Source organism: Gopherus flavomarginatus, chromosome 2 (assembly GCF_025201925.1).
Source record: "Gopherus flavomarginatus isolate rGopFla2 chromosome 2, rGopFla2.mat.asm, whole genome shotgun sequence".
NCBI lineage: Eukaryota > Metazoa > Chordata > Testudines > Testudinidae > Gopherus > Gopherus flavomarginatus.
In genome coordinates, this window is record NC_066618.1 from 174,352,375 (window position 1) to 174,375,577 (window position 23,203).

A 23,203-nucleotide genomic window follows, 5' to 3' on the forward strand; every position below is an offset into this window, starting at 1 on the left:
ACCTCTCTAGTCCAGCACACTTTGGTCTGATAACACCCGTGATCCAGCACAATTTTATTTTATTGTCTTTTATGCTTTATCTACTTATTGCCTTGTGCTAATACAGTAAAATTGTGTAACAACACTAACACTTCATTATGAAGAGAGCCGGTAAGCCTTGGATAGGTGGCGTTGCAAGCATTGTTCCGTTTATTCAGCTCAGTGAGATTAAAAATAGAGACGTGCTCACTACAATATTAACCTCCCATGATTCGGCAAATTCTCTGGTTCGGCACTGGTCAGGTCCCGAGGGTGCCAGACTAGAGAGGTTCAACCTATGCAGTAATTTATCTCCTGCATTTATCAATCAGAGAAATTAAGATGACATTGTTAACTTAAATATAGATAGATAAGGAATCTTATTTAAATTAGGGATGTAAACGGCATTTTAAAAAAGTATCTGTTTATATTATTACAATTGTATTGGTTAAATGTTGACAAGTTGACAATTGTATTGGTTAAATGTTGACAAGTTCACAACATAGGAGTGGCGGGTGCTGCAGCCACCCCCACATTTTACACGAGGTCCCGGCTGCTGGCCCCGCACATTAGGCATTTAAACATTAACTGAAGACATTACCGGTAAGACTGATGCTTATTGGTTAACCGGTTAACATTTTACATCCTTTATTTAAATAATTTTAGTTTCACTCTTTAAACATAACTTAAATACTTTTTGCTCTTCACCGTTGAACTATTTGTGTTTGCATTTCTCTCTGTGTGGAAAATGAAAATCTTGTTTCACTTCGGTCATCAATTTCTTCTGGTTCCTAAGTACTGCAAACACTGTTACAAACACTGCTGAGGGGATGTTCATTTTAACAACTTTCTCCTTTTGAAATAAAAAAAACGAACTATTAGTCTTGCACCAGCTTTTATGTATCCCTTAAGTTACACAATAAAATTTCTTCAGAGTATGTATCTATATATACAAAAAGTGATAACCTCTCAGTCATTTTGTCAACGTATATAGTTACCATTTCAGGGCAGGTGAAAGTATATTAAATATTGAGCTCTGAAAATTAGTTCAGAGCCAAAACATCTTAAATGTTATACTCCATACAGACATGTGCTTCTTGACACTTTGTTTGTTGAATTCTTTGGGCTCAGCCCGAAACATACAAAGATCAGTCTTTCTACTCTTCAAGATCTTTTTGGCTACACCACTTCATTTTCCTTTACAAAAAAAGGGTATACCTACGCTGCAAAATAACCCCAAAAAACACTTTATCAGTGAGTCTCGGAGGCCATGTCAGCTGACTCAGGCTTGTGACTAAAAATAGCAGTGTAGACATTCTCACTCAGGCTGGACCCCTGGCTCTGAGCTGCATCCTCCTCACCAGGGGGATGCATTTTTCCATCTCGAGCGGAAACATCTGCACTGGTATTTTTAGCCCTGTAGCACAAGCTCGAGTCAATTGGTCTAGGCTGGGGTAGGCAACCTATGGCACAGGTACCGAAGGTGGCACACGAGCTGATTTTCAGCAGCACTCACACTGCCCGGCCCTGGCTACCAGTCCAGGGGGGGCTCTGCATTTTAATTTAATTTTAAATGAAGTTTCTTAAACATTTTTAAAATCTTATTTACTTTACATACAATAGTTGAGTTATATATTATAGACTTTTATAGAAAGAGACCTTCTAAAAACATTAAAATGTATTACCAGCACGCAAAACTTTAAATTAGAGTGAATAAATGAAGACTTGGCACACCACTTCAGAAAGGTTGCCAACCCCTGGTCTAGGCTCTGAAAGTTGGGTTGAGGGTTTTTTGTTTTTTTTTTTTTTCTGCAGTAGATGTACCCTCTGAAAGGAGTGTCAGAGTGTTCACTGACACATCTCATATGATATAAGATGAGACATTACTGAAGTTGTAAAAAAGAATTGACATAGCAAGGTGTTTATTTACACCACAATATTTTCATATTTCAGTTGCCTGATTAAGATCTTTTGAAAAGCTTCAATGTAACATTTGTTTTTCTTCTTTTAGTGAAATAGACTTCCTCAAGAATGAAAACTTTGCTGTTCCAGTGGTTTGTGACTTAGTCCACGTGCCTCCCTCAGTTCCAGAGGACAATGGAAGTTACTTAGATATCAAGAGTTCAGACAATGACAGTAAACATGGAAAAACTGAGGAAATAAGCCTTTCCATATCAGCCGAAGCAGATTCAAAGACACCTAAAGATGATACACTAAATTCTCTCCCTAGCAAAGAGAGAGAGAAATTGCCCTCTTGTGCTCTATCAAATAAAGCTGCAATACACTTTGATAAACCTAATAGGTTAGTGATAAAAGTTTTAAACTGAAATGCTTTTTTTCACAGTAGGGAGATTTTTTTTCTAAAAGCGCAGTGCTACAGAGTTCTTAATTCTTTTCTACCTCTTGCTTTCTAATTTCTAATTTTTATTCCCTTCATCTAAGTATAATAGATGGCTTTACAAATTTCTCTACATTCTTTTGTATTTTGGGGTGGTTGTGAGTTCTTTGGGAACATTTGTTAAAGATGTTAAATTACACATTTTCAATTTTAAAATTAAATATTAAGAATAATTTTTTAACTTCTGTCTACTCCTAAGTTTGGAATTGTAGGGAGAAAACACTGGTATCAAAACAGTGAATGAGGGAAAGGGGATGTTACTATTTCTTTCCTATGTTCCATCTCTTTATAAAATCTATTCTGTTCTTCCTCCAGGGAGATTGAGGAGTTTTGTATTTAGGCATTGTTTAGACAAATGCATACCAATATAACTAAAGATGTTGACTATATAATTACAATTTAAATATCACAAATCTATGCATTTTACTGTCCTGTCCTTTTAGAAAGGCTGTCCCTAAAAGTCTAGTGACATTCAGTTGTTGGAGATTTGAGACTTGGGTCTTGTCATCACTAGAAACGTATTAAAATGCAGCCTTAAAGCGCTGTTAACTTATGTGAGATTAAATAAGACTTTGCAGTCAGCATATACACACACGTTGTGTCAGCTGGTAATGGGTAAATCCTGGTTCTGGTATGGTTTATTCATGACCATCTGATATTAAATTAGGCTATTATAATATGCATCACAGAAATTTGGTGGAACAATGATAATCAATAAGACACTGTAATAGCAGGGTACAAAATATATATGAATGACAGAGTATGTCGTGCTGGTCGGAGACTGGCACTATTTGTGAAATAAAGCCTAGCATCAGGTACACCACTACCTCAATAGAACGCCACCTGATATAACATGAATTTGGATATAACGTGGTAAAGCAGTGCTCCGGGAGTAGGGGGAAGGGGCTGCGCACTCAGGTGGATCAAAACAAGTTCAATATAACATGGTTTCACCTATAATGCAATAAGATTTTTTTGGCTCCCAAGGACAGTGTTATATCGAGGTAGAGGTGTATTGTAAAAATCTTAAATTAAACTATATTGTAGAATTTCTATGGATAGAAATTCCATGCTTGAATAAGAGCATAGCAGCACAAATATGCTACTGACCACTTGACCAGAATGAGGATGGTGATTATAAAATGCTCAGGAACATTAAAGCAGCTACCAAAACAGAGAACTCGGCAGTAATGGGGGATTTCAACTGTCCCCATATTGACTGAGTACATTCCCTCAGGATGGGATGCAGAGATAAAATTTCTAGACACTAGATAAAATTTCTAATGACTGCTTATTGAAACAGCTAGTGCTGGAACCCAGAAGGAGAGAGGAACTCCTTGATTTTAATCCTAGATGGAGCACAGGATCTGGTCCAAGAAGTGAATATAGCCGAACTGCTCAGTAATAGCGAACATAATGTGATTAAATTTAACTTTTTTGTAGGGGGTGAAATGTCAAAGAAACCCACCACAGTAGTATTTAACTTCCAAAAGGGGAACTACACAAAAAGGAGGAGGCTAGTTAAATGGAAATTTAAAAGGAACAATCAAGAGTGAAATGCTTGCAAACTGCATGGAAACTTGCTGTATGCATACCCCAAATCCAAAAAAAACAGAAAAAAATTTAGAGAACCAGAAAAATGCCCTGATGGGTAAACAGAGTAAAAGAAGCTGTTTGAGGCCAGAAGACATCCTTTTAAAAATTGAAAGTCAGATTCTAGTGAGGAAAATTTAAAGGAGCATAAACTCTGGCAAGTAGAGCGTAAAAGTAGAATTAGGCAGGCCAAAAAAGAATCAGAAGAGCAACTAGCAAAAGATGCGTAAACTAACAACAACAAAAATTGTATGTATGTCAGAACCAGGAAACCTGCCATACAGTCAGTTTGGCAAAGCAAGATCATTGCAGAAAAGCTAAATGAATTCTTTGCATTGGTCTTCACTGCAGAGGATGTGGGCGAAATTGACACATCTGAGTCATTCTTTTTAGCTGACATCTAAGGAACTGTGCCAGATTGAGGTGTTGTAAAGAAGGTTTTGGAACAAACTGATAAATTTTTAAATAGTAGTAAGTCACCGGGACCAGATGGTATTCGCCCAAGAGTTCTGAAGGAACTCAGATACAAAATTGCGGAACTATTAATTGTGATAGTAACCTGTCTCTTAAATCAGCTTCTGTGCCCAATGACTGGAAGATGGCTAGTGGAAAGCCAATTTTTTTAAAAGTCTCCAAAGTCAACTTTTCTGAACTATAGTCCTAGTTTCTTTGACCAAGATCTTAAATTTCATAGTTATCTCAGAAAAAGTATCCTTTTCACACTATTTTTGAGCATTGTAGTAGTTGGGAGAAAGAAACATACATACGACCAATAAAAATACTGTAGATCAAAAAAGCTTAGTAAAGGAGTTAATATAACTTCTAAGTTATTGTTCTCATACAAAAACAGCTCTGAGTAAGATTGCCTTATGAGTTATTTCAGCTCTTCCTCCTTTCTACATGGACCAGTATCCATCCTACTTGCTTTTGTTATTTTTCTGAGCTTTCAGCTATTCTAGTAGTAACTGATGCAGATATGTTGTAGGTGTGTTTATATTAATGGAATTAGTTTCCATCTAAAGTTTATTCCGTTCAGTTATGTACTTCACAATATAACAGATATAGGATCTCTCTCACTTGTGGTAGTTAATACCTTTTTTTAAAGTTAGTTTAAGTGTACCACTTGTTTCTGTATTTTATCAAGCTGGTCAAAATTTTCCAGACAAAATATTTTCATACTGAAAAATGCTGAAATCATTTTTTTCAAGGGAAAATGCTTTCCGTTATCTCTCTCTATTTAATGGAAAATTTCAACACTGATATTTTCATTTGAAAAACAACACTTTTGGAATTCTGCTTTTGTTCTCTACATTTTTTTTTCCTCTTGCCACAGAATGCAGTAGAAAATTTCTAGGATTTTTGCCTTTTTTTCTGAGAGTGAGTTTAAGCTGTTGATAAGTTACTGGCAGTAGGAAAAATTAATCTGTAGTTTTCCCACTCTAACTTCTGAAAAGTTGTCAACATTCTGAAAAGTCGGAGTGAAGAAAGGAGAGAAATGAAAATGTAGGTGAGGAACTCTGGACATTGTCTTATTGCAGTTTGCCAAAAATGAAAGCAAAAAAGGGCACTTTTTAAAAAAAACTTCACTTTCTTGCAAAAAAAAAAACAAATTCATTGTGAATCTGGTAAACTGGAAATAACTTTCATTTTTTAAAAATTGCTGCTTCATATTTTGACTAGCCTCTAATTTTTCTTGAATATCAGTGTATTCATTCTTCAAAATGTAAGACTAAAAAATTACTATAAAGTTCTAGTAAGAATAATCTTAACTTGCAAAAATTAAAATGCCTTTAAATGCTAGGTTTTAGATACAAACATGCATTATTTTAAATAAAGTTTTTAATGTGGAGTTCCTCGAATACACTTTTTTCCATTGGATGCACATAACTTAAACCGGAAGGCATGTTTTTCTTTCTAGGGAACGAACAAAAATAAATCACTGGCAATGATAAAGTTAACAAATTAACTTTAAAGCTAGAAACTAGAATACCTGCTCCTGCTTTAGAAGAACTTTACCTTCCTTGGTCTGTCATTTTCAGTCTGAATAAATACAGATGGATAGAGATGGTTTGTAGTCTTAATTTAGGCCCTGGTTCTGAAGAACTGTAGTCAGGCAGAGCCTTGAAACCACTGAGTCCTACTGACTTCAGTGGTCTGCTTGCGCCGAGCCTATTACAGGAACAGGGCCTAAAATCAAACTTGATTTTGCACTCAACAGAATAATTTATACTTAAAGGTAATATTTAATCCTCTCTTGGCAAAAGCAGAATGGACAATTTAAAATAAAGTTGGCATTGCAATATCAGCTGAACATCAGTCTTTTAAAGGTGTTAAAAATATCTTATGGAATTAGATTAAAAAGAGCAGTTTTATAGATGTTGAGTTTAAACAGTTAGTAGTTATCCTGAGTATTAGCCCTAAAGGTTAAATATAGGTTTGCAAAAAGCTGGGATAAGTTGAAAACATGTTAGCTTCAAATCCTTTTACTTAGTAACTTATCTTTACATAGATGAAATTAAAGGAATAGTCAGTGCATACTGTTAAAGGAATAGTTATATTGTTTACAGTAGGTTGCTATTCATTATTCTGAGAATTCCATCATACAGTAATGGCTGGATCTGTTCTAACAATTAGTCTAAATTAGTTTGAAATCTACTCGTCCTAACTAAGCAATTGTCAGATTGGAAGAATTAGATACTATTCTCCTGATCATTCTTTCGCTGCCAGTGTATGGAAATTGCTGACTGTATTGATTTTGGAAGGAATTTCAGTTGCTGATTTAAAAAAAAAAATCCTTGTTGAAGTGCAGTACCCCTGGTTGGGAGGGAGAGCTGAGACAAAATTAAGATAGTGAGACTTTTAAATACTGAACACATCCAGTTACACAATCACAAAATCAGTCAAGTGCCGAATGTATGTGTAGCAACTATCTTTATACTGAACTGGCAATAGTGCAGCAGTAAAATGTATTAAGAGGGTAGACTCAAGGAAAAGATATGTCCTAGCTATAGATATACCCAGCCTACTTCTAGAGTCTCTCAAGTTAGATGGGGCTGCTTATAACACATGGCTTGTAATGATGGGGTTGTCTAGATGGCTAGAAGTGATTATATGAAAATATACAAATTGAACTCTTTCAAAGCCGTGTTAAAACTACATGGAGAAAATCCTAAAATCTTCTATTACAACGGTAACTGTTTGTGCATGTCTTGCCCAGATGGGTAGATGAAGAGAGCCTGCTTTGGATCATTGCCATTGACATAAAACAATTTTGAACCTGGATAGTTGGAGAAATGCCTTGTATAACAGATTGCAGTAGAGAGCTAGACATGGTTTGAGTTGAATGCATCACCAGTATTTACTTGATGACTCTTTTTAAGTGTTCAATAGTTTTGAATCAAACCTTAAAAGTCCAGGATACTTGCATTCTTTATATGATTCCGTTAAGCTTCCCCTTGCCAGTAAGTAAGCTATTTTCTGTATTTGTTCTGTTAGTTATATATTTACTTTTTGTTCTTGTTTGCAATACTGTCTTAGAATTTAAAATAAATCTTGAATACTTGTGTTTATCAGCCTTCAGAAGGTTTTCCGTCTCCTTGTATGTATGAGGACAGAACCAAGCCTATCAGTCAAAGCCTTCAAGGTTTTTACCAGATTTGATAAAACAGATTCTAGAATCTAAATGTAGTCCACCAATTGTAGTAGAATATAACTTGTTTGCCAAGAGCTTGCATTCTAAGTGCTGTTAATCACGCCATTAGGAAATTTAGTGACAACTTGTCATAAATACTTCTGAATCTCTGGGAAACAGTAATAGAATTTTCATCTTAATTTAAATTTTAAAAAATTTCAAGGGGATCTGAATCTTAACACTTTCAGAAATGTCTAAAACAACCTAGCTAGCATATGACCCTTGAAGAAAATATTAACCAACTTTGAGCAGCTAGGCATTAAAATCTAAAATCTCAATACCTTAAAGTATCTTTGCTTTCACAGAATAAGGACAAACAAGTAGTTTTAGTTAAATCAAGGTCATCACACAGTTTAACACTTCCTGCCTCCTGGATTTTTTTTACTGAATCTTTTTCATATTCCCTCCCCTTACATAAAACATATCCTTTTTTGAAATTTAATTGACAATGTGTTATGGTTATCTAAATATGTTATATACTCTTTGGTGCTGTAAACCAAGGATGGCTGTCAGTCCTTACATTTTATCAGGTATTCTGATGGACTGGTAATTAAACAATCTGTGGAATGCTCAACAGGTTATTAAAAATGATGCAGGCAATCCAAGGACACTTCCAGTGTCCCTAGACTTCAGGAAAATAAATACTCACATTCCAGATCAGGAAATATCAAAGAAAATAAATCAATGGGAACACTTTATAATTACAAAGCTCTACTTTTTGGGTTAGTGGTTTCTCAAAAGGTGTTCATATGTCTTCATAATTCTCCTGGCGGTCCTAATGGATGGTAGTAGCTATTTGCCATTTTCTTGATGATACTCTGATCAGAGAAAGTTCAAAAGAGCAAGTCAAGTCTAAGAAGTCCTCTTATTTTTTTTTAGTTTAATAGATTCATAATTCCAAACAATGCTAAAAAGGGTCAGTGATACGGCTTCAAGTTTTATTCACTCATTGGCCAAGAAGGCCATGGCTCTAGATGTAGCTTTTTTATCAAAACCTCATTCTCCCACTTGTCTAATGAGAAATTTCCTGACCAAAAGCTTAAGCCTGCATCCTGTTCCCATATAATGACCCCTATGACTGACTAAAACTAAAAAATTATTGGAAAAAAGACTGAAAGCTCTTCTAGTATCAAGGAAAATTGTATTAAAGAAACCCGTGCCATAATATGTATTACACTGAAATATCTGTGCAAGATAAAGCTCATTGTAAGATTTTACAGATCCTGGCATTTTTTCAGGATAGTCTCTCTTAAGCAAACTCAAAGTAAAGCTTCAGCTTGATCTAGAGTGATAGGAGTAAGTGGGGCAGGTTTTCTTTTGTCAGCCCTATAGCATAAAATCTTGGAAAGCAGTTTCTCTAAACCCACATCCAGTCCCTATGCCTATGCTAAATCGTAAACTGCTAAAAGCAAACCAAATATACATAGACATTCTCAGTTTACTTACAGATGAATTTCTAAATGTGGTAAGTTATGCACCAAACAGTTAGTTTTCATAAGAAAAGGCAATCCCCTGAACCAATAAATTAATACAAAAAAAAATAGGATGGAAGATGTAATTTGAGACATGGCTCAAACTGAATGTAGGGGCGAGCGCTTATATTTTCTAATTCCTAATCTATTCTAAGACCTTATTTCTGTTCTATTCTATCCAGGTGAAAAGTGCTTGGTTAGGCATCAGCTAGTTTGCCGAAATGCTAATCTCAGAATAATGCAAAGCAAGATGAAGTTCAGCTGTAAGGCACCAGTACACTCTGCCAGATAACCACTAGACCCCAAGAGGTTATAGGCTTCCTACAAAGAAACCTTGATGGCAACAACTTAATCCTGTGTTCATACGTCTCTGATGTACAAGTTACACCTGCAGTGCATTTGGCAGAAAACAGGAGCACACTTTAATGTCCTGCTTATCCTCAGCCTTATAATGCGTCTAAATTAGACATGCTTTTCCTTCCAGTATAATGACATATTGTTGCCTTCAGGATTATTGGACAAATATGTGCTTAAATAAATGTGTTTACCAGATTTCTGTTCTCTTAAATGAATTGATATCCATCATTTTTAAGTTTTTACCCAGGATGGAGTATTTCTTTGGTTGATAATTTGAGGTGTATCATATCTTCATGCTCTAGGGGAAAATATTGTTCATCTCAAGTTCTTCCCTTTAAAAGTTGCTTTTAGTACAGGATTAGTAGGAAATGTACAACCTTGGAAATTCTTTCTGGCTGCATCTTCCAGATTATTGGAGTTTAAGTGCTGAGGGTTGTAATTGACTTCTCTAGTGTTAGCATCATTCGTACGATAAGATGGAAAATGTCTCTGAGGCTTGTTGGATAGGAATATGCACAGGAAAATAAATTGAGGCAGAAATAGTACTTTTTTCCTTGTCATTTGTCAGTTTGCAAAGATTATATTTTTTTTTTTTTGTATCGCTGCTGGAGTTAACATAGCTTCATTTTCCTCACTCTTTGAATCGTATTTTTATCTGTACAAGAGTCATCATTCTCTAGCTTCAAGTATATGAGCCCTGTGGGAATAACTTGTGAATTAGAAAAATTGCATTTTTAATCCAATCCAAAATGGCAGTTAATTTAAACAAAAACTAGGGGTTTGCTGATTTTAAAATCTAGCTCAGATATGACTTTAAACAAGTTGAAGTTGCCCATATGCAACACAGAAAACATGCTTTTCAGATGTCACAATATATATGACTAAAACTGAATGAATAACTAGGATTCCATCAATGTCAACTCTTATCTATTCTTTTCTTTTCTCCTGACAAAATTATTTCAGGACATTGTCACCAGCTTTCCATCAAGCACTACTATCTTTCTGTCGGATGTCAGCAGAGAGTCGTTTGGGATCAGAGGTATATTTTCCTTATCGTAAACAGAATACCCTTTTTAATCTTCTCACTGTCTGACTTCCATTAAACAACCAGCAGCTCTAAATAATCCTGTACACAAGTATTAGGAACAAAGCGTATGATTTGGTGAGATTTAAATGATAGATTGTAATTTTGGGTGTATTTATGCTCAATCACTAGTGATTATTTTTATAGTTCTTGGGAAGTTTAGTCTCTGCTGAAAAATGCTTTAATAAATGAAAAAGGTTGCATTTCAGTTGCTGAGTCTCATAAAAAATTGGATTTCTAGGTGTCTCGGATTGCAGATAGCGAAAAAAGTGTCATGTTAATGCTGGGACGTTGCCTGCCACACATTGTTCCTAATGTGCTGCTTGCAAAACGAGAGGTGAGGAATCCAAAAATGTTTTTTGTTTATTATTTTCACCCTGTTGCCATTTTGTTCATTTTGAAGTTGTAGTGTTTTTATTTTTTTAATGTTTTTGTTACTTGCAATCATATTCTTACTTTTGTGCACGCATCTCTGCTCCTAGAGAATGGTTTTACACCTCTGTCAGGTGAGTTCAGTAAAACTGCATGGTGTATTGTAATATTTCCTTCTATGCTTAAGACACCCATTAGCATTCTGCAAGACTTAACTGTTACTGTAGGTCCATTTGTTTGTCACTAACTTTGATGTTTTATTTTAGATAGGCCTATTATTAATGAGTATTCTTTTTAAAGCAGCTGGGATTCAAATCTACTGATAGACAAAGTAATCCCATATTGTAATATCTCAAAAGATAGCAAGGATTAACTCAAGTTCATTTGGAATGTTAAATACTTTTAGTATAAACATTTCAATTTATTATTCAATGATTTAACTTTATGTGGAGGAAATTAATGTTCAGTCTTTTTCAATATTAAACTAATCTTCCATGCATTGTTTGTTTAAATCTGTAATAATAATTTAAAATTGAATTAAGATGTGCTATTAATCTTGACTATAAATAGACTTAGGGTTCTACATAATCATGGATACTGTGGCAAACTCAAATAGAGTAAAGGAAGATAGACAACCCTGATGTGGATGTTTGCATTATGACTTCATTGTAAATGTTACACATAATCACAACTACAAAAAAGTCAAGCAATAGACAGTCCGATTTTTAATACTTGCAGGTAAGATTTGGTCTCTTTAAAAATAATATATGAGGGAGAATGTTCACTATTCTAATAATGACATTCAGTTTTAGTCTTTATCTATGGGACCTACAGTATGGTAGGTTTATAGTAATGCATTTGGCTTAAACCCATAAAAGGCTTTATTGAAAAATCTTTAAATCAAGAAATTTGTACTGATCCTTGAGTGACATAAGTTTCTGTAAATCGAGTAGTTTTCTGTGGTTGATTATAGTGCAATACCAAGATGCATGGCATCTGAAAGTTTTTTTCAGAAAAATTATCCCAGAAAGTCTTTTTTTTATTGAATGTTCTGTATAATGATGCTTCTGTTAAAACACCATTGCAAAATAGTTCTGTGGAATGTGCCAGGATCAGTGCTTAATTTCTGATATTTGCAGTTCTGCTTGGCAAGTACTCCAGCTTCTTTTCGCAGCTTGTAGCATAAGCAGTGTAATTCGTTAACATTTTCTGTTAATATTTTCGCCTGTTTCCTACCTACTTTATTCTTGCAAAATCTAAAGGAATAAATGATTAAATATATTCTTGCATTAAAAAAATCACTTCAGAATGCTTCTTTTCCATATGGTTGAAGACTTTACAAGAGAACTGTAACTGTATTGCATGGAGAGTTTATGCTGTATATTTCATTAAAACTTTTGCTGTAATGGATATTAAGACAATAGTTTCTTCAGTGCAGCATTCTCTGAGGTAGGATCCTGGAATCAAAAGGAAAGATTAATATAGTTTAACATCAGTAATTTTATGAATATTAATATTATAGTCGTGGCCAGAGGCCCTAAATGGAATCAGGATCCTGTTGTGCTACACACTGTGCAGGCAAAGATAGATAGTGCCCCTGTCCAAAAAAAGTTGACCATTTTAAGATTTATGAATAAAATTTATGAATGTTTGGCAATGAGTTTTTTATAACCAAAACCATGTTTAAAATATACAATAATATTAATTTTGGCGTTTTTAATGCCTTATGCTTCCTGGTATCTACTGAAGGCCCAAAATATCAAATTGAAAATTAGTACTTTATTCTGTTATGCAAAAACTGAGTTCTTGTTCGCTAATTTGGCAATCTTTATGTACACATTCAAATTTAGCAAAACTTGAAGTCATTTCAAGGCTACCCAAGCAGCCCACTTAAATCTTTGTAGTAACATGAGGTCTTGATTTTGTTCCCTCAGCTTGGCTTAGAAGTGCCTCAGGGTAGTAACAGTTGCTTTCTGGACAATCACTTAGCAGTGACCTAATGGTTAAGATATGAAGTAATGTTAGTAGTTTCAGAAAATTATCTGTGCTACTTTGGTTGCTGTGATTTAGGCTCTTGTGGCAAGGAAGATAAAGAGGAAAGGGAAAATAAAGGGAGTCTCAAGCATTCTGGGTTGGTAGCTGACATCAACCAAATTTATATCTTAAATAGTTTTTAAAAAAAAATAAGCTCAACTAGATAACAAAAACAGAAGTTTAAAAACCTGATAAAATACTTGAACGCCATTCAAATGCATGAACCTTTTATGTATGCAAATTGCTTATTCATATTTTATTTCTATTGTGGATTTCCTGATAAGTTTCAAATACAGATAATTGCTTGAAAATACCCTAGTCTGGCATTGCACTGAAACACAAAGTATTGTTAGCCAGATGTTGATTGGGCTGAAATGTAATGTTTAGGATGTCAAGATTTCATTCTGCAAGGACTTCTGAACAGGTACAGGGCCTGCCACATGGCATTCCTTGCAGGGGCTGGGCCTGAAATAATCTGTGTTTGGAGATATTTCTTGGATTGGCTTCATTCATTTTAATTAAGCATTTAAGCTGGTTAACAGCTGTTCAACTGCATTGATATTTGGCTAGCAATAATACCACAAAATGAGATTTCTTTGACTAAATCATAGCTGGGGAACAGCGATATCTCTTTAAACTTGAGTAAGAAAGTACTTAATGCAGATTTAGTCAAAACTTAAAATTTTTCTCACCCTTTACAAGAGGTGAATATAAATAGTTCTCTGTGTGGAACTGTGGCACAGATCCTGACATTACTGTGTGTATGCTCTCCTGTTGACTGCAGTGGGAGTTCTCTGCACAGAGTGCAGACAGGAGAAAGTCCTTTGGCTGTAGCATCAGGATCTTACTGCTCTTTTTAATTAAAATGAATAAGGTGTACTTGAACCTTCATACCTTTAAATTAGCATACTGAATTGTTTTAGTAACTGTAGGTTAAGTTCAAAGATTTTGGTGGTCTGTAAGTCTGTATGCATACAATTTTTACAGACTTGAGGGAGAGAGATACAGCTCATTACCTTTCAAAGAAAACAGAAGACTCATCACTGTCTTATTCTTACCTTTATCTCTTAGAAACAAACATTTTTAATTCAAATTATCAAATAACTGTGCCCAACTTTTTTAAAATCATTTTCTTCAAACAAAGTTCCATGTAACCTACAGAGGACAGCAAAAACAGCTAGCTATACAGATACTGCAGTCGATCTATTGAATCTTCTCACATTTTTTTACAGCATGTTGCTGTCTTGTATGAAGTTGATTTCTGCAGAATGCAACTCTGGTGTTGCTAATTATTTTCTCTTTATGAAAATGGGGAGGAAATGCAATGCTGAGATTTTACACAACAACTAATGTAGAAGGGGTGCCAATCTTGACAATCTGGGAAAAGAACGTAAAATATGCTGTATATTTAAAAATATATTTGCATGAAGATGTAGAAGCAACTATTTACAGATGTGTTGAGACACTTTTTCATTCTCAGCCTTTTCAGGCACTTAATTCTGAAAGCAAAAATCATATGAGCTGAAATCTAGTTGATATCTTTTCAACTAATTAGTCTGTTTTGGAAGTCTGATTAAAATATTGGCGTTTGTTTTAAAACTTTCAAAACGTGGTATAAAAATCTAAGCATCTAAATAAGTGGCTAGATTTTCAGAGATAATACACTAACCTGACAATCTGGCTACTTATTTTGATTCATAAATATATCTATGGGTGCCTAACTTTAGGTTCCCAAATCTGAAATTAAAATTTTGGAGTAGTTTAAATAATAGAAACTAGTCAAGTTTGCATCAAATGTTTTTAAGCATGTGCCCAGGTGCAGAGTTAATAATATGTATCTGGAAATACATGTATTGATATTTATGTAATGTATTTGTGTTTGTTTCAGTGTAGTACAGGGTTGTCAAACTCCCAGCCTGTAGACTGTTTCTTCTCTGCTTAATGTGCTTGCCTCCCCCATCCTCTAATATCACCCTGTAAATATAAGCAAGTATAACTGTCATAGACAGAAATAGCTTTGAGAGGCATGAAGCATCCCAGTTCATTGCAATGTCATGTTAACTCTGAAACTTATTCCTTTAATGGGTTATATTTTCTTTTTGAAATGTATATATTCATAAATAAATCTGAGCAAAGTTGAATTTTGCTCGCTTAGTTACCACAGCTGTATGCATAAACACACAAAGAATGTAAATAAGTGGTCATAAGTATCCTATATCAGTTTTTCCCCCAATGACTCTTTAACTTATGTGCAAACCTCATAGTGACATCCATGACAGACTTCATGTGGATTAATGGATTGTGTTACCAGCCCGTGAGTCATAATTAGGAATATAATTTGGTCTTTTCAGTAAAATGAATGACATACCTCTCTCCATGTTGAATGCGTGATTAAATTGTGGCGTTCTTCGAAAAGCTATCACGAAGGTTAGAGATACAAATACATGTGAAACACTAGCATGAGGATATCAGTCATGTCGTATACACTGCAATTATTTCAGATATTACAATCAAGCAGGTTTTATTTCCTTTACCCATTTTTAAACAGAGTTTCAGCAAAAAAATTGCATACAATTGAGAATGTAAACATACGTGAGTAGAAAAATCTAAAAAATATGATTCCCATCCTATCCAGAGGTAAAAACACTGAAGACAAGGCACGTTAGTTTTACCATGAGGTAAACTAGGCAAGGTCAATCACTGGTGGGACTATAGCATTGACCTCACCTAGTTTTACTTTGTGATAAAACTAATGTGCCTTGTCTTCACTGTGTTTTTACTTTGGAATAGTTAATGCACATAAGTTATCCTCTGGTAAAAAAAAACCTTTTCTTAGCATTGAAGACCAGGCCTCTGATGTGTGATGTTACATTTGCAGTCACATTCATTATGTCACAGGTGTTGGGAGTTGGGCAGTGACAGTATGCTCAGCAATCTAAAGGAAGAAGTGTCTCACTTCTGAAAACCACCTCTTCTGGTAGTGTTGACTGGCATCAATAAATGTTTAATCCAGTCCTCTTTAGCTAGAGAGGGTGCAAAAAGGAGGGACTTATCAGGACTGAACAAGTATAGAGCAGATGAAGAAAGTAGGAAATATCTTTGAAAATCACAATCTTCTTGCATTTTATCTTTTCAGCACAAGTGGTATTCCTTCCTGAGGAAGGCAAAATATTATTTTTAATATCACTGGAAGTCCCTCTCCTTGACTGCTAGGCACTATATAGTCTCCATAGTGCTAAACAACTTACTCTAACGTTTTTTGTTGAAATTAGTAGCCTGGAAACTTGGCTTTGTGTGTTTCCTGCTTGGAAAATGTAACATTTTCTAAAATATTTGTGTGCCATTGTTGCAAATCAAAAATCTTAGATGCTTATGGTCTTTACTGAATAAATATCCATCCAAAACATAACAGCTAGTAATAGAAGTTTCTGCCTGTAGGATAACCACTCCTGTACAACTGTTTTCTCCCTTCTCTTTTCTAATTGACTGGAGAAGGATCAGCCATTTTTCAAGACTTTGAGAGACTTCACTTGTCCTGTGCTATCCACATGCAGCAACTATTTAACTCCTCACATCCCCCACAGGAAATCACCTCTTACCTCCACTTGTACTCTCCGACTCATCTCCCTTGCATTAATTATATGGGAAAACACAGTAGGACACCACTACTCAAGAAGATTTCTCACTGTTTCTCCACTCCCCTTAATAGAAGGAAGTATAGAAGCACTGATGCAACGATGCAGAGAACGCTCGATTCTCCCATAGTATGCATGAAAGAATGTGACCAATGGACAAGGAAATACAACTAATTCCATCTGCTATAATAACCAGCTTTCTGCAAGGTAAAGAATTAGCCTTGTATCTGCCCCATGTCAATGGTTTTAGGTTCATCATCAGTCTTACGTACAAGAGTAAGATAATATCTAGGTGTGTATTAATGGCCTGTCATACCCGTTCAATTTATAAATATTCATTTTAATCAAATTTTTCAGTTATTTTTTATTTATTTTTTTTGGAAACTATTTTTTTTAAAGAAGCTGTAGAAAGAGAAATTTTTCTCCAGGCACTTAGATGAGCCAAAAGAGTGGAAACGCCACAGATCTTCATCTCTCCAATAGACCATCATAACAGTAGAAGATCCAGCATGCAAAAAATTATATTCCTCCATTCTCAATAGTTTTTTAAATAAAACTAAATATTCTTTTACACAGGTCAAGGAAAGCTGAAGAATTAATGGACAGCGAGTATCAAGATAACATTGGCATATGGCAGAATGCAAGAAAATATTTTTTTAAATATATAAAGGTCTTTCCAATACCCGTTGTAGGGAAATTGTGTCCTACATACTACAAAATCTGATCCAATTTTATTGTCCTGAAGAGATCCCAAATTGCTGTATAGTTTATTAATACAAACTAACGTTTTTTGAAGAAGGGGGAATATGACAGCCATCATAATATCTGTTTTTTGTAATACCATTTTAGAATCCACTGCATCAGGATAGGAAATCAGATGCTTTATTTTTCCCTTATGCAGTACAAAATTAAAATATACAGCAAACTCTTTAAAAAAAAATCAGAATTTTAAATGGGGGAAAATCCCAGAGTCTTTAGTATATAAAATAAAATCTAGCATTCAGAGTTCTAGAAGGGAATGAATTGTCAAAGGAAGAAAGTTACAATGCGTTTAGCACAAAAGCTAATTAAATAAAAGGTAACTTTAACAAAGTGCACATATTTCTGTCTTGGGCTATAAAAAGTACCTGTTCAGGTCATTATCTGACACACGTAGTAAAGGAAATAGCAAACTGGCCAAACCTGCTCGTTATCTACCTCCACTCTCCTTTGGATTTTGCAAGAATAGACGAGACACTCCCATGTCCCCTCCAGTCTGTATGAATAAGAACCTGTTTTACTTATAGTTCCCCAAGCTGTACCTCATTTGGGATAAATTTTACCTGCAGTACCTCAGTGATGTGTATTTAATATATATATGTGTCTCGTTGAAATCCTCAGGTGAAAAGCTGCATAAGTGCAAAACATTTTTATTAAATCTGCCTCACAAATCAAACTGCAAAGTAGCTCTGCCATTGTCAGGAATTGGCCAATTTGTACAACATGCACAATTTTTGAAAGTAAAATCTACTATCAATAGAGAATTGAAAAATCAAGAAAAGTGAGCTTGTATCGTTGCAATCTTATCCTTCCCATCATAGCTCTAGTCCATCATTGTCATTTACTGAATTAGAAAAAGCTCCCATTCAAAAAGTCTGAATCAAGCAGAAACTCAAGTCTCCATGCAAAGTTACTAGAGCAGCAGTATCTTCCGATTTCTATTCTTTATTCTTGCTTGCTCTTCATTGCTTGTTAATCTAAAAATTGCTGAATGAGCACATCAAAGGGGAAAACAAATTACTTGCATGTTGTGAGCCCTTTTCATTTCTTAATATTATCTCAGCAGACACTTCTTTCTCCATCTACCCTGCCATGAAGTTTCTCTCCCTAACCTTCATTTTGAATTAGGTAGCTGTTGTGCTGTTTCCAAGTGGAGGCCTAAGATGACTGAGGTCAAGGAAAGGGATTTCCAGTCCATATTTTTAAAAACTGTTTCCTCTGAGAATGAAAATCATCAGATTTTGAGGAAAGGAAAGAGGTTCCTACAACTGGGAACAGCCTTTTGTTTTCTTTTCATTTAAGGTTTTTCACAGTGTGTTTTTTAAACAGAAGTTTGTTTCTATGGGGAATTTTATTGCTCTGGGAAGAGAATTCAATTTCAAATTTTTCCTTTTTATTGAAAAATCCCTTTTTTAAAAGCATACTGTACTTCATATAAATACCATAGGGGAATATCTGTGCAAATTCCTGCACCCACATATTGCTTCGACATTTTAATTCAAATGTACATACAAAATTGTGTGGGTGGCTAATGTGAATGGGACACTTTCTTTTTCTCTTTAACTCCATGTTGACGCAATTAACCTCTCAGAATGAGCTTTGTGTAAGCTTTAAAACTTTTTAACCAACTTATTTTGTTCAATTGATTAGAAGTTCCTGCGGATAATGTAAATTAAACTTTATCCATCACTATCTTAAAATTATTAATAGAGGTGAGCTACAAATGTTCATACTAATAATCTTGGTAGGGTTTTAAATTTTATGTGCTGAATTCCCCAAATCATGACAAGGAGGCATTTAGCACATAATTTTCTTAAGTCTTTTAACATTTTCAGGTCACTTTATAAGAGAGACTTCAATTAAAATGTATTCTGTATCTGTTTTTCTATTGTGTGACTAGATATATCTGTTCACTTTCTTTAGCCATTAATTAATATTTTCCCAAAGCATTTTTACTTTGTTTGGTTTTTCCTCCACCCACAATTTTTTTAGGAATTGATCCCACTCATACTGTGTACAGCCTGCCTCCATCCTGAACCCAAAGAGAGAGATCAGCTCCTACACATACTGTTCAATTTGATCAAACGACCAGATGATGAGCAAAGGTGTGTGTGTTGGGCTGGGGCGAGGGGTACTTTTTTTTCTTTTGACAAAGATGTAGGTTTAATGGAAACAGGATACTCTTAGAAGGCTATTGATTGATATTCCCCCCTCCCCCCCTATTCAGTTCACATTGTATTAACAAACTCATGTGGACTTTGGGACTTTCCATTTCTATGATCTGCACTTTCATGTGTAATTTAGTTACTGAAATATAAGAATACACTCTGCAAACTTCAGGGTAATATTTCAGTTCCTTTAAGAAAAAGGGTGAACTGAAATGTTTTTTAAAAATAAGCTTAAGATCACAAATCTAATACTTGTGGCGATTGTATTGATATGCCAGTCTTTTAAAACTAGTTCCTTCATCACTTATCTGTCAAGACCCCTAGGTCCTTAGTTTCTCTCCAATATTTAATAACTTCACTGACACCTAAAGTAGTGTTAGGAAAGCAGTTCCTGCTCTTCAGGGATCAGTGATGTCAGCAGTTGCAAGAAAATTTCAGAAAAACCTAGGATCTAAAGTCTGGGTTTGGCAGGTAAGATGTTTTTCTCTTAATCTTGAAACTGTTTGTAGTTCTTAGCTTTATATATGTGTTGTGTTAATGATTTAGGATCTCATATAATGTTTTTTTTGTTTTTTGTTGTTATTTTTAAACTTCAATTCTCTAAGTAGTACTCAGGAAGTATTGCTTTGTGTTCCCTTTTACTCTCTCTTGTTAAGATTATCCTTAAGGTTGAAAGACAGTACTCTGGCTGGTATGTTTCCTTCTTTAATAGAGGAAAGATTTTTCATAAGCATTTATCTGGAACATTTCTCTTCAATTTTTTCATTAAAAAGGCCTACTCTAAAACATTGTGATCTGTCATTGCTCTGTGTGGTCTTCTCCTGAGTCAGGTATAAAGAATTATTTTCAATGTGTTTACTTAAATATTTTCTCTACCATCACAACATTTTCATGTAACAAAGGAGTTTTACCTGCGTCAGTTCACATGATATATATTAGTGTCTACGAGCAGTTGATAGCGAGATGTTTCTCTTCCCACAAAACCTGGAAATTGCTTCCTACATCAGTCTCTGAAAGTAAGAGAGCCTCTGTATGCAAAGAGTGAGTCCTTGTTCCTTTTCAGGATCTTCAGGCATGTGAATTCTACCTCCAAAATGTACAGTGCTATCAGCTAAAAAGTTTTGGATGTCCCAATACAATTTGCGTTGCTAACATTATTCTGTACTTTTTTTAAAATAGAGAGCACAATTTTATTTTAAGATTTTAGTCATTTGTGATCCATAGCCTCTTTACAGAGATCTGGGAGCCTCTTTACAGCTGTAACCAGACACCTGATTTCCAGGTAGTAAAAGTGAAGTGAACCAACAATATTTTGCTTAAACTGTCACATTCAGCCTTTTACTATAAAATGTGGAGTGAGATCTTAAAATTTCAGATGTCAGTTTTCCAGCAGAAAATATCAGAAAAAATATTTCCACAATACCATCCAACAAAGTTCGTATCTTAAAAGTAAAGTTAGTAAACATTCTAATACTCAGCAGATTAGCTGATCTCTGTATTCAAACTTCAGTTGTCAAATTAAATCTCAAATTTTACATCCCTAGAATCCTAACACATGTATGAACCCAAATCAAAATAAGATTCTGAGTGCAAGCAGGAAAGTGTTTCCTCTTCAACATTGACTCCACTGTCAACATTTTACCCAAATTTTATTTGTATTATGTCTAATGGTGTATAACCACCTGTCAGTAGGATCATGCAAGTGGAAATAGTCAAAACCATTCAGACATAATGATTTGAAATGGTGGTGTCAGTCTGCTCTGTTAGGTATAGTGTTCATAAGCTACTCAAGATCAGCCACTGTGTAGAGACCTACAGTATACAATATCAAAAGGGTAATGGATGGACTTTCATAAGTGCCTTGGGGGTGTGAGGGGTTTGGTGTATCAGTTCAGCAGGTTTAGTTCCAAATTTTTTTATTTAGATAAAAATATAAGGTGAAATGTGACATGACGTAGTGTGATCCCATTTGTCATTGAACTATGAATAGCTACTTAAACATTGGTGAATTATACTTATTACATACTAACTATATAGTGTAACTGACAGAGGCTTTAATTACATATTCTTGACTGTGTACACACTGTCTATGGGTAATAAGCACATTAGCCCATAAACCTGTTGCCACCACATTATATGTATTCATCATACATACATGGAAGAGCATGTTTTAGTTTATTCTTAAGATCAGTGAGGCTCTATATACAAGAGTGTATGGGTTTTACCAAATATTTATTAAATATCAGTATGGAGCTATTTCAAACTTCTATTTCTTGACAATTTTAAAGTTGTTTTTTGAGTGCCTTTCATATTAACTTCAAAGACAGTTTCAGGAAACTCCTAAAAGTATTCATAGTTCCATATTCCTTTCTGAAGTGTGCATTAAAACTCAGTTTCCAACCTCATAAGAGACTATTGGATCCTAAGTTAACTTGGTTGCAATTTTAGGAGGGCACAGAATTGGTTTCAGGTGAACAGCTGAGTTAAAAACAACATAAAATAACCCTTCCTAGTATTGACACATTTCCAGGACAAAGTGCAGACCTGCTGTGTTCAAGTTCTATCACAACTGCATATTCTGATAACTGCAGTAAAACTTTTCATCAGTGTACTCTCTTTTTATGTTGAGGTGCAGCCATATGGTCCAAGCTGAAAGAACCACCAACTGTAGACCCTTGCAAGCTGCCTTACTATTTTGTCATATCTCACAGTCTTAAGATTAGTGATCTTCCCCAAAGAATCTCTCCTAGAGATCAGTTTTGACTAGTTTGATTCTTATTTAATAATTCTCTTTCCTTTTATCCCCTTCCTTAACTTTGAAGGTCTGTCGTATGTAGTAGAGACTAAAGAAGAACACCAGTTCGCTCTGGCACTAGGTTTTTCCCACCATTCCTTTTTACTTTCCTTAGTACATAACATTTCCTTTGTGAAATCATTCTGATACGGGTGTATCCTTCCTTTTTAGAGGACTGGGTGATGAATTAATGTGTAGGTGAGAAATAACCAGCAGAACCCCTGCCTTTCAACCTAAAGGACATATTGTGAACTGCCTCAAGAACGTGTAGGCATGACAATAATTAACATCATAAATTGATGTATTCTTGATTGTTTCAGTAAATTGTGTAAATTTACAAGGAGAATGGTAAATTTACTGAAGGGGGATAGTATTATATTCATTCTATGCTAAGGTGTTAAAATGTACAGATTTATTTTGGCTGCTGACATGGTTAGTAGAATGTAATATTCTATCAAGAGCAGCTATGAATGTAATCAGTATATTACTTGCAAAGTTAATACAACACAGTTCTTATCAACTCATGCAAAAATAGGCAATGTTGTAGCAAGATAGGTGTCTATTAAGTAGAAGTTGGAATGTCACAATTCCTAGCTAAGGAGAATCCACAGGTGCTTGTGACTTGAACCTCATGTGTCTTCTGGATTCAGATATCAAAAATACTTCCATACTGATGTTGCACCATAGTTCTGTTTCTTGAGTCTCTATCTACACCTCCTCTTTAAAGGATAAGGAGGCACATACACATACTGCATAGATTCTGGTTCCATATGTACATCATTAGAAAAGGAGAAGATTTTTGAAACCACAGTTAAACTTGAACTCAAG

The 23,203-nt window shown here is 34.8% G+C and overlaps 1 protein-coding gene across 7 annotated transcripts in view; it reads left to right on the forward strand.

Moving 5' to 3' along the window:
- Positions 1-23,203, forward strand: part of RELCH (RAB11 binding and LisH domain, coiled-coil and HEAT repeat containing) — a 124,635-nt gene that overhangs the window by 38,457 nt on the left and 62,975 nt on the right. For 6 of the 7 annotated variants that reach the window (XM_050939868.1, XM_050939869.1, XM_050939872.1 and 3 more), the window contains 4 exons: positions 2,030-2,320; positions 10,493-10,568; positions 10,855-10,950; positions 19,406-19,518. In XM_050939868.1, the coding sequence (XP_050795825.1) occupies positions 2,030-2,320; positions 10,493-10,568; positions 10,855-10,950; positions 19,406-19,518 (576 nt within the window). Of the gene's footprint in view, positions 1-2,029; positions 2,321-10,492; positions 10,569-10,854; positions 10,951-16,751; positions 16,862-19,405; positions 19,519-23,203 lie in introns of those variants that run through there. The other variant, XM_050939875.1, reaches the window with a different exon arrangement.